Source organism: Myxocyprinus asiaticus, chromosome 2 (assembly GCF_019703515.2).
Source record: "Myxocyprinus asiaticus isolate MX2 ecotype Aquarium Trade chromosome 2, UBuf_Myxa_2, whole genome shotgun sequence".
Classification (NCBI taxonomy): Eukaryota; Metazoa; Chordata; class Actinopteri; order Cypriniformes; family Catostomidae; genus Myxocyprinus; species Myxocyprinus asiaticus.
The window spans coordinates 21,533,044-21,545,377 of NC_059345.1; the positions used below are offsets into that span (position 1 = coordinate 21,533,044).

General features: G+C 38.6%; 1 protein-coding gene across 1 annotated transcript in view; it reads left to right on the plus strand.

The window, feature by feature from the left end:
- The first annotated feature begins 10,329 nt into the window (after positions 1-10,329).
- dnah2 (dynein, axonemal, heavy chain 2) overlaps positions 10,330-12,334 on the plus strand; it is a 299,507-nt gene continuing 297,502 nt past the window's right edge. Inside the window, exons 1-2 of the mRNA XM_051722679.1 lie at positions 10,330-10,471; positions 12,002-12,078. Of these exons, the coding sequence (XP_051578639.1) occupies positions 10,330-10,471; positions 12,002-12,078 (219 nt within the window). The remainder of the gene's footprint in view (positions 10,472-12,001; positions 12,079-12,334) is intronic.

Genomic DNA, 12,334 nt, shown 5'->3' on the forward strand with positions numbered 1-12,334 from the left:
AGTTACCTAGCTAATGTTGCGATGATGTACAGCTGCTAGTCTTCCTGCTAGAACTATGCTGCGCTTACATTTCTGCATATTGTCCCCCACAATCAGTGTATAGATTCCTTGTGGACCTACTGATGCCCATCTGGTTATGTCTAAAGGGTCCAGTGTAAAATGCTAGTGGTCAGTTTTGACGAGAATACAACAGTACAGTTGTCTGCAAGCCATTCACAGCAGAGACACTGACTGACAGCAAGATTGCAAGTGAAAGATGTGCACTGCAATGAGATCGTCAGCAGAATGTTCTCAAGCCAGTGTGTTTTGTGTCAGCTACACTCATATCTACATTCTGACACAACTCAATGTCCCATGTTACTGTCAGGAGAACAACCATTGTGACAGCCAAGTGAACAAATACTGATGTGGAGATACTGGTAAATGCACACCACACACTCTTCAACTGTAAAATGACTCCAACTACTCCAGCCACTGTCACCATGTAAATACACTCATATATCTACTGACATTCTTTTATGTACTGAAATTTAAGCGTCTTTACTTATTACCCTGAAAGATGTCACCTAGCCTTGGCTCTGACATAGGTAGGTCCCCACTCTCTTCTGTTCCACCTCAACTCTCTGTCTAGCTGACTCATCTTCTCAGACAAACTTTCCCAAGTGCATCAGGGACTCAAGATTAGTAGGGGCTAAGCTGGCAGTGCTGCCCCTGCTCCGGGATCAGTCTCTCGAGGAGCCAGATCACTCACCCGGGCTGTTATTGATGGGGCAAGCTTAATGCTAATGGCGCTAATGACTCGAGACTGTTGTCAACAACGCAGACAGATGATAAACCTTTTAATCTTTTAATACGTATCCCAATCAATGGAGGCCACAGAAGTGCCACTCCATGCCAGTTTAATGTTGTGACAAATTATGCCATATATTAGGAATTTACGTGCCACATGGCTTTACACATTGTTATTAAATTTCTTGTTTGTTTATCTCTTATTGCTACTGTTATGGTACAATGGTAAAGTAGTTTTGTAAAATAGGCTACTGTTTTGTAGAAGACCTAGAAGGCTTCGGGCTATGGCATAAATATAATTTTGTATTCAATATACTGAGTGCACCCAAAAAAATAAATGTAATATCTTAAGCCTATAAAGATGTTTACAAGGAGGGTTTAGAAGACTAAAAGGCTTTTAATGTTTCGATGAGCATATTAATCAGCTTCCATTTTACGGAGCACTTTGTTCATTTAAACTCTCCAGAGTGGAAACCTCTCAAAGAAACATAAAATGAAACAAAATGACTACATTATAAAAGTGGGCAAAATGGTGTATCCTTATCCAAACCCTGTCCAATAATTACATGAGAGACTGGGCCAGAGATGTTAAAAGTAGCTGTGATATTGGAACCGTCAGGCCTTTTAAGCACTGAAGCTTATTAAGGGCCACTAGAAAATGTGGAACGTGACTGATTCCTCATGCCCTCTGCAAAGTTTCTTTCAGCCAATACCGCACATAAACACAAACTGTTAGTTCCCTCCCCCTACAAATGAATTATTGAAAAATAAAATGAACGAGCGGATAAAAGAGAATCCCCTCTCTGCCATTAATTTGGAAAAAAAGAGTGTCCCTACATGTCCATGTTTTATTAAAAGGCTTTGAGGGGAGTTTTATTTGATTACCTAAGAATGCTTGCTTCTCCACCCTGGAAACACATATTTTTAGAGAACTGTATTATTTTTGCAGACCGACTATGGTCGCAGGTAAAAGGGGTTAGAGGAAGGCAGAGATGGATTCTTTTAGATGGAAAAAGTGTAAATGCATTGTACATTTGTCCACAAAAGGAACATCAGATGTTTGGCCCAGAGACAAGCCTGTTCATGATGAATGCGTAATGTCCAATTGTGAGCACCAGTGCCCGCTGCTACTGTTTCTACAAGAGCCTCACTGTACCCTCTGTGTGTGTGTGTGTGTGTGTGTGCACTTGATGTTAAAAAATGAGTTACGTAATTACCCTTCTCAAAAACCTCCAGAAGAATGTCATTACTCATTTGCCGACTTCTAAAAGTTTTAGAGGGATCCAGATGTTATATTTTGCCAATGACATAAGGCACTCATAACCCTCTTGACTTTTATAAGTGTGTGTGAAACATAACCCTCCATGTGAGCTTGTTTTTGCACACACGTGTATGTGAGTGGGTTTTGTCTGTTCAGATGTATGGTCTTCGTGAATCATATGTGTATGTGTGCAAGTGAACAAAGTGTGCTATGCTGTCTCAGAAACTCTGAGGCCTGGGACTGTGCAATGAAAGCACATTACTTCTGCTAAAGTTCTTATTTGCTTCACTGCCAATTCATGCTCACATTCTATTCAACTCAAATTCATTCAGATCCATTATATTTTGTTCCCTGCTGAGGCCTACTCATCCATATTTATATACAGAATATATATATATATATATATATATATATATATATATATATATATATATATATATATATAAATTGGTAAAATTGGCATATATACACTATATTGCCAAAAGTATTCGCTCACCCATCCAAATAATTGAATTCAGGTGTTCCAATCACTTCCATGGCCACAGGTATATAAAACGAAGCACCTAGGCATGCAGACTGCTTCTACAAACATTTGTGAAAGAATGGGCCGCTCTCAGGAGCTCAGTGAATTCCAGCATGGTACTGTGATAGGATGCCACCTGTGCAACAAGTCCAGTCGTGAAATTTCCTCGCTACTAAATATTCCACAGTCAACTGTCAGTGGTATTATAACAAAGTGGAAGCGATTGGGAATGACAGCAACTCAGCCACGAAGCGGTAGGCCACGTAAAATGACAGAGCGGGGTCAGCGGATGCTGAGGCGCATAGTGCGCAGAGGTCGCCAACTTTCTGCAGAGTCAATCGCTACAGACCTCCAAAGTTCATGTGGCCTTCAGACTAGCTCAAGAACAGTGCGTAGAGAGCTTCATGGAATGGGTTTCCATGGCCGAGCAGCTGCATCCAACCCATACATCACCAAGTGCAATGCAAAGCGTCGGATGCAGTGGTGTAAAGCACGCCGCCACTGGACTCTAGAGCAGTGAAGACGCGTTCTCTGGAGTGACGAATCACGCTTCTCCATCTGGCAATCTGATGGACGAGTCTGGGTTTGGCGGTTGCCAGGAGAACGGTACTTGTCTGACTGCATTGTGCCAACTGTGAAGTTTGGTGGAGGGGGGATTATGGTGTGGGGTTGTTTTTCAGGAGCTGGGCTTGGCCCCTTAGTTCCAGTGAAAGGAACTCTGAATGCTTCAGCATACCAAGAGATTTTGGACAATTCCATGCTCCCAACTTTGTGGGAACAGTTTGGGGATGGCCCCTTCCTGTTCCAACATGACTGCGCACCAGTGCACAAAGCAAGGTCCATAAAGACATGGATGAGCGAGTTTGGTGTGGAAGAACTTGACTGGCCTGCACAGAGTCCTGACCTCAACCCGATAGAGCACCTTTGGGATGAATTAGAGCGAAGACTGCGAGCCAGGCCTTCTCGTGCAACATCAGTGTCTGACCTCACAAATGCGCTTCTGGAAGAATGGTCAAAAATTCCCATAAACACACTCCTAAACCTTGTGGAAAGCCTTCCCAGAAGAGTTGAAGCTGTTATAGCTGCAAAGGGTGGGCCGATGTCATATTAAACCCTATGGATTAAGAATGGGATGTCACTTAAGTTCAAATGCGTCTAAAGGCAGATGAGCGAATACTTTTGGCAATATAGTGTATATATTTCCAGGAGGTACAAGCTCAACTGCACATTCTAGCTCAGAAACTGATTTGTTGGAGCAGTGCACACTTATTCATGATGCGGAACACATGTCCAGGTCATTATAAACAAGGGAGAGGATTTACTGTATGGAGAATGGAGACTTTACCTGCAAGTGGTAAGCCAGGTGTGGGAGAGATACAGGCAAGCTGTCTTATCTCTTTGGATCACCCAAAGAGATCACTGTTATTTGAACCAGTGTCAAAAGCAAAGTCCAGCGTGTGTGATGGAGAATGAACAAATAATAATAGTTTAGCAAGTTAAACTTAAGCATTCAGTTATCAATATTTTTAAATGTTTGTTGTAATGTACCATGAAACATGATTAATCGCAATTAATCGTCTTTAATCACAGAAAACTGTGATTAATTAGTTAAAATCTATTAATCGATTTACAGCCATAATATACTGTATTATATATATATATATATATATATATATATATATATATATATATATATATATATATATATATAGATAGATAGATAGATAGATATCAGTGATTTAGACCGTGGCATGATTGTTGGTGCCAGACAGGCTCGTTTGAGTATTTCTGTAACTGCTGATCTCCTGGGATTTTCATGCACAACGGTCTCTAGAGTTTGCTCAGAATGGTGCCAAAAACAAAAAAACATCCAGTGAGCGGCAGTTCTGTGGACGGAAATGCCTTGTTGACGAGAGAGGTCAACAGAGAATGGCCAGGCTGGTTCGAGGTGACAGAAAGGCTACGGTAACTCAGTTAACCACTCTGTACAAATGTAGTGAGCAGAATAGCATCTCTGAATGCACAACACGTTGAACCTTGAGGCAAATGGGCTACAACAGTAGAAGACCACATCGGGCACTTTATTATTACCATAATGTTCCTAATTAAGTGCTTAGTGAGTGAACATGGGACAATGACGTGACAATGACATTCTACTAAGTTATTCAAAAATACATAAAAAATGCAAATCATACAAAACAAATACTTCGAATACACTTCAACTATGATGTACATTTTTTTCAAATCAAGTTCAAGTGATTTAGATTTTTTTTTTCTGATGAAATATAAGTCAATAATGTCTAAGATTTTTAACCATTCAGAGACAGTAAAATAAATAAATAAAAGTTTGAAATAATAGTAGTTTAAAATAATCTTTTATTATTTATTTTTTATTTGCCCACAAAATCTAAGTCAGGTGGTGTAACCAACATGCAGATGTCAGATATTTAGATTTTTTTTTTTTAAAAGGCAAATTTTTTACATAATATATTTTTATTTTATATAACATTTTACATACTATTTTTATATCATATAACATTTGTATATAATAATATATACATGTATTTATTTTTAATTTTGTTTTGAAAAGGCACATTTTTTACATAATATTTGTATTTTTATCTCATTTGGATAAAATATTTTTGTACACTCACTGCAAAATGTGCATTAGCTCATAATTTAATATAGTGCAGCAGACAATCCTGAGAGCAATGCAAAGTTGTTTGCCATGGTATTATGGGGAGTGTTTTAGGTCCCGACAGGAAAATTTAGTTTGATTTTAGATTCTCAGAGGGGCTCTGTCAAGCCGCATATCTCAGTGAAGTGTGGGTTAAAGATAGATAGAGAGAGAGAGAGAAAGCGATAGAGAGAGATGTGGGGAGTCTGTAATCAAAAAAGTGAGATGCATTACAGGGCGGAGGGTGACTGTGTGAGTGACATTAGGCTATCAGAGAGTGAGAGAACACCTCTTCATCCAAAGGGTTTAGAGGGTTTATGGTTTAATCTCCCATTTTTAAATAAAAGATTATAGACCTGCCATGAACATCGACTTCCACCGATGCCTTTTTGTCAAACTCTCTCTCTTCACCATTTTGATGCAGGAAAAAAGGGAATGAAAAGGGACTTGTGTGCCATCTGAATTGCTGTACTTCCATATAAAGAGTGAATGGAAGCTCAAAGATCCCCAGGGTGAGTTGCCTTGTACAAATTCTAAAGCTTGTCCATTTTTACTGAGAGTAGTTTTAAAAGCTGTAGTGGTAAGAGAAGTGATAAAAATGACAAACAGACATTTTAGATTTAAAAAGGTGTGTTGGATATTGGTTGAACTTTGGAACATTTGAGAACTATGTCAATGCATGCATCCACTGATGATGCCTCAAAGATGTTTTTGAGTTCCTCGTGGAAAGGAGTTCAAATATTACTGCTGTGTTTTAATTAATAGACCTTCGGCTCAAAATTGCCTTTTTATCTTTTGCTTACTATAAACAGTATTTAAGATCAGCATGTCTTTTCTCACCCAAATTCTAAATTTCAGTGATTCAGTGCATCCATGAACTATTTTAAATTCAGTAAGGCAATAGTGAGCCACTTGTGTTGAAGCATGGAAGTCCAGAATAATTTATCTGTGGAGACAAGTCCATATACTCAGGGTTGGGGAGTAACGGAATACATGTAACGGGATTACGTATTTAAAATACAAAATATAAGTAACTGTATTCCACTACAGTTACAATTTAAATCATTGGCAATTAAAATACATTTACATTCAAAAAGTATTTTGATTACTGAAGAGATTACTTAGCATTTTATTGTCATTTTTTTCATTTAATATTTAGTCCTTTCAGATGGAAAACATTTATCCATATAAATGATGTGATTCAAAGTGCAGTTGAACAGCGGTGAAACACTTTCTAATGATGTGTTACGTTCATATGAGCAGACAGAGAAGTTTGAAGTTTGGAGAAGAAATAGAAATAAACCTTGTGTAAATTGTCAGCTTTACGCTAAGCTAAAATGCTATTTCTAGCCATTTTACATACACGTTACCAGGTACGATCATATTTTTTTATCAATAAAATTCACGTTGGATCATAATTTCTATTTTTCCTAGTTAGACCTTTGATATTAGGGCAATAATTGTATTTTTTTTGGTTTTCTCCCCTTTTCACCCCAATTTGGAATGCCCAATTCCCAATGCACTCTAAGTCCCTGTCCTCTAAATCCGGGTGGCAGAGGATGAATCTCAGTTGCCTCCACATCTGAGACCATCAATCTGTGCATCTTATCACGTGGCTTGTTGAGCGCATTACGGTGGAGACATAGCGCATGTGGAGGCTTCACGCTATTCTCTGCGGCATCCACGCACAACTCACCACATGCCCCACTGAGAGTGAGAACCACATTATAGCAACCACGAAGAAGTTACTCCATGTGAATCTACCCTCCATAGCAACCAGGCCAATTTGGTTGCTTATGAGACCTGGCTGGAGTCACTCAGCACACCCTGGGATTCGAACTCGCGACTCCAGGGGTGGTAGTCAGCGTCTTTACTCGCTGAGCTACCCAGGCCCCCTAAAAATCATATATTTGATGATAATTTTTGTATTGTTTTCCTGTAAAAATATCTAAAAATCCTTAAAACAAGAGCAATTTGATTGATCTTGTTTTAGAAACAACACTGCATAACATATTTAGGTTTTTAAGAGAATATATTTTTTATATATTTTTATATTTTTATGTGTATTTTGTCTTACTGTACTGGCAGAGTTTTTAAAGTCAAAACAAGTGAAAAAATCTACCAGTGCTGAAGAAGTAATCCAAAGTATTTAGAATACATTACTGACCTTGAGTAATCTAACGGAATACGTTACAAATTACATTTTACAGCATGTATTCTGTAATCTGTAGTGGAATACATTTCAGAAGTAACCCTCCCAACCCTGCATATACTGTATGCCATTGGGGTATTATGAGCTAAAAAAAAAAAAAAAACAAAAAAAAATTATACATGAACACAATGCCATTCTAGTAGATTTTTAGCCGACACGTCTGAAAAGGTGAAATAATGTTTTCAGTACATCATTACTACTGAAAATCAAATTGAACAGTGGCACGCACATCCTTCCATTTTGCCATTTTCTTAAACCGCTGTGCATGTGAGTTTTCAGTCATGTAATACCAGCATTGGCCTACGTTATTTATACACTGGGTGTTTTGTGTCTATTTAAATCTAATTTAAAGCTTATATTTTCAGGATTTGTGACATACGTGATGGCCCTCCACAATAAGGGCTGTGTTTAACAGGTAACACCCCGGCAGTCTAAGTCTCGCGAGAGTATCATTCGCTGTTACTAAGGTTATGTTTAGGCTTATATTTAGTTATAGGGTTAAGGTTAGGGTTAGGTTTAGAGGTAGGGGTAGATGTAGGGTTTCTGTACGACTCTAAACACAAAAAACAGTGTGTGAACATTCAATGCGGCTCTCACGAGACTTTAGGTAGCTGAGGGTTACCTTCTAGACACCACCTCGTGCGTCGTTGCTATGGTGATGCGTCCACACGCGCAGCGCGTCTGAATGAGAAAGTAGCGTTAGCCGTTAACTGTTTGAAAACGTTTAACTTTAGCCGCTTTAAGTTCTTGTAGTGCCTTGTTTAATTTTAAACATTGTTTCACACGGGGGAAGGACGCTGTCCGAGACGGTATTCAGAGGTAAGAATGAGATATTTTGCTTCTTTACCTGCAAACTTAGTTGAGACGACGAAATGAGAAGAGCTATTTATTTTCAAAACACACGATTCTGATACCTGGAGAGTTTCAGCAGGTAAAGAAACAAAATAGGAAAATAATATCCACATTCAGTCATCTTTATTTACTTTCAATGCGTGTTTTGCAACACAAGATGATTTAACAACGGCTGATTTTGGAATTTAAACAATCCTATCACTGGACATCAGCCTGTAAATGAACTAAGTTGACAGAAAACTCATAGTCTTGTCAGCAGACAGTACATTTAGATATTTTAAACCTTATATTTGGGTTTAAAAGAGATCAATCCTGAAGTTTATAATCAGCCTGTTGCCAACCACAATCTTGGTTTTTGTCACTTCATCTCAGGCAGAGGCGGTGTGTGTCTCTCAGACATAACTGATCAACATCAACTCACCTGCCTCCTCCCCAGTCTAATCTGATCTGATCTGATGGCAATCTGCAGTTTTAAATGTTTTTTATATTACTCACAGATTCTCTCGCCTACCTTTCTCTTTTCATTCTTTTGTTGTTCCTCCAAAACTGTCTGCTTTATTACATACAGACCTCAACAATACTGACATGTTGGGAACTAAATCAAAGCTGCAATAAAGGAGGATCTGCTGGTGTTGACAAGTAAATGTGGAAATGGAGGGAAACGTCAGCTTGGAAAAGATAAATTGTTTATGAACTAGATACTTTTGCTCTCCCTCCTAACTTAGCCAGCGAGGCTGGCTGTGTGGCAGATTTATCCATGTCGTCTGTCTAAAAAGGGACTAAGAGAACAATATTGTAGAGATTGGAAGTCTGTGTTTAAAGTGCAGACTCTCTCTCTTTGATGTTCAAAATGTCCTGTTTTTTGTCTGTCTACTTTCTTCATTGCTTTTTTTTTTTACTTTGACAAAGAGTGCCATATTGGGAAATGATGAAGCACTGTTAGAATATTAAACAACTTTTTGTAATTAAATCTTCCCTACTATCAGATCTATCTATGCACATTATACACTCACCGACCACTTTATTGGGTACACCTGTATGCCTACTTATTCATGTGATTATCCAATCAGCCAGTCGTGTTGCAGCAGTGTAAAGCATAAAATCACGCAGTTACGGGTCAGGAGCTTCAGTTAATGTTCACATCAACCATCAGAATGGGGGAAAAAAATGTGATCTCAGTGATTTCGACTGTGGCATGATTGTTGGTGCCAGACGGGCTGGTGTGAGTATTTCTGTAACTTCTTATCTCATGGGAGTTTCATGCACAACAGTCTCTAGAGTTTACTAAGAATGGTGCACAAAAACAAAAAACATCCAGTGAGCGTCAGTTCTGTAGACGGAAATGCCTTGTTGATGAGAGAGGTCAACGGAGAATGGCCAGACTGGTTCGAGCTGACAGAAAGGCTACGGTAACTCAGATAACCACTCTGTACAACTGTAGTGAGTAGAATAGCATCTCAGAATGTATAACACGTCGGACCTTGAGGTGGATGGATTACAACAGCAGAAGACCACGTCGGGCACTTTTTTAGGACCATAGTGTTCCTATAAAGTGCTCAGTGAGTGTATATTGTGGCCCAACAAGAACAATCTAGATTTTTACATTTCTGTGGTGCTTGCCCTTGTAAACAGATTGATCTCCAGTAAAAAGTTGCATCCACAATTCTAAGGAGTTCTCAGTTGTGCAGGTCATTGCTGTGCAAGACTGATAGCTTAAAAAAACTAATAGCACACCTCTCCTCCTCAAGAATTTACCTAAGATTTGAGGTATCATTCATGTCTGTAGCACAAACAATTCGGGACAAGCTATGCACCAATATTTTATACTCAGGTTAGGGTTTGTTATTATTCTTAGGATGAGCAATAATATTAGTGATGCTTGTCTCAGCAAAAACATCTAAAAATGTAGTATGTAATTATTTAATGACTGTTATATGGCATAGCAAGTTTTATTGTCTTGTCTTACTCTCTTATTGAAGGGTTATTGTACCAGTAGAAGTATCGATTGTTTTAGGATGGCTGACCCAGAGACCCCCCGCACACCCCGTTCATTTTCCAGCATGTCCAAGCAGTCCATTTCAGGTCACTCCAAGAGCAAACGCACATCCTCCACACTGGCCCCCAGTGACTTCTTTGTGGAAGTGACAGAAGTTGCAGGTACAGTATGAAAGAGAAACAAGCTCCTTTGTGGTGTTAGTGCTTGCCTCCCACCAGATTTCTGATCTTTCAGTTATTTACATTTTACTGAATGATGCACTGGTCATCATTATGTATTTAAAATGAGTCAAAAGTCTCTGCATAGCAATATCCTTGGACATTGTTATAAAACAGTGAAAACTGTATAAAGAGGGTTCTGTTACTACTGGATGAGATGGCACTCACACACATTTTCCTTTTTTAAAAGACGCTACTGTGCGCACACACATAAAACCGGCTGGTAATGTTGTTGCATTTCCATACACAGAAACAGCATATTTCTTCCCCAGCATAACTGTATTTATGCATTGTGAATGGAAATATTTCCAGATTTTTATTTATTATATATATATATATATACACACACACACACATACAGTATATATGTATACACACAATACATATGTGTAAAAAGCCCATAAGTGTTAGGAGCTAGGGGTGGGGTTTCCAGTAGAAAAGGGCTCTCAAATAGATTAGTAAATGAGAACCAAATTCCTCTGCGTATGAGACCGTTGTATATTTTTGGACATTTGCACTTCTAATTGTCATTCATTGTATATGTATTTTCTTAGTGATTTTAAAGAGAAAGTTCATCTCGTCATTTACTCACTCTCATGCCATCCCAGATATGTATGTCTTTCTTCTGCTGAACACAAAGATTTTTAGAAGAATACCTCAGCCCTGTAGGTCCATAAACTGCAAGTGAATGTTGACCAAAACTCCAAAAGCTCCAAAAAAGGAGTTGAAGTCAGCATAAACATAATCCATAAGACTCCAGTGTTTTAATCAATGTCTTCTGAAGTGATCCAGTTGGTTTTGTGTGAGAACAGACCAAAATATAACTCCTTTTTAACTGTACATCTTGACATTGTAATCTCTAGGGCACGATCATGGTTTCAAGCTCGATTACACTTCCTAGTGCTTGATGCATGCACAGAGTGCTAGATGGCGCTATATGAAGTGTAATCGAGTTTGATTTTATGATCGCCAAGGAAACTTCTGTCAAGATGTACAGTAAAAAAGGAGTTATATTTTTCTCTGTTCTCACACAAAACCAACTGGATCACTTCAGAAGACATTAATTAAACCACTGGAGCTTTATGGATTACTTTTATGCTGACTATATCTCCTTTTTGGAGCTTCAAAGTTTTAGTCACCATTCACTTGCATTGTGTGGACCTACAGAGCTCAGATATTCTAAAAAAATCTTCGTTTGTGTTCTGCAGAAGAAAGTCATACATATCTGGGATGGGGGTGAGTAAATGATGAGAGAATTTTCATTTTTGGGTGAACTATCCCTTTAAGCACTGCATAAAACAAAGCTTGATGCAGAACCATAGTTTTGATGCATTTGTTCTTACCACAGAATCACAGAGATCATCTCGACCTGAACTGTGGAGCACAATGTTTTCTAATTTGAAATTCAGTATATCAGTTGTTTGAGTTATTCCTTGCTTTTTGTGTTTGTATGTATGGATTTTTCAGTTGAAGAGATTCATGAGAAGTCTGTCTCAAACGTGCCCATCTCAGCCACTCCAGAGGATGTACACTCCTACACCAAATGGCTGGTAATTCACTCATACATGCTAAATTACAAGCCTTTAGGCACAGACACTGATAAATCACCTCACAATGATTGGGATTCTTATCTGATTATAATCTGCAATTTATAATTTTCCCTCTCTTGAGTCGCGCGCATGCAGTCCTGGGTTACTAATCAGTGCTTTCATATTGGCAATATTGAGTTCGTCTAATGATGTGACTGAATATTTAATTCACTCTCCACATGCACTGTGGGCTCAAAGGTCTTGTTTGGGCCCTGTG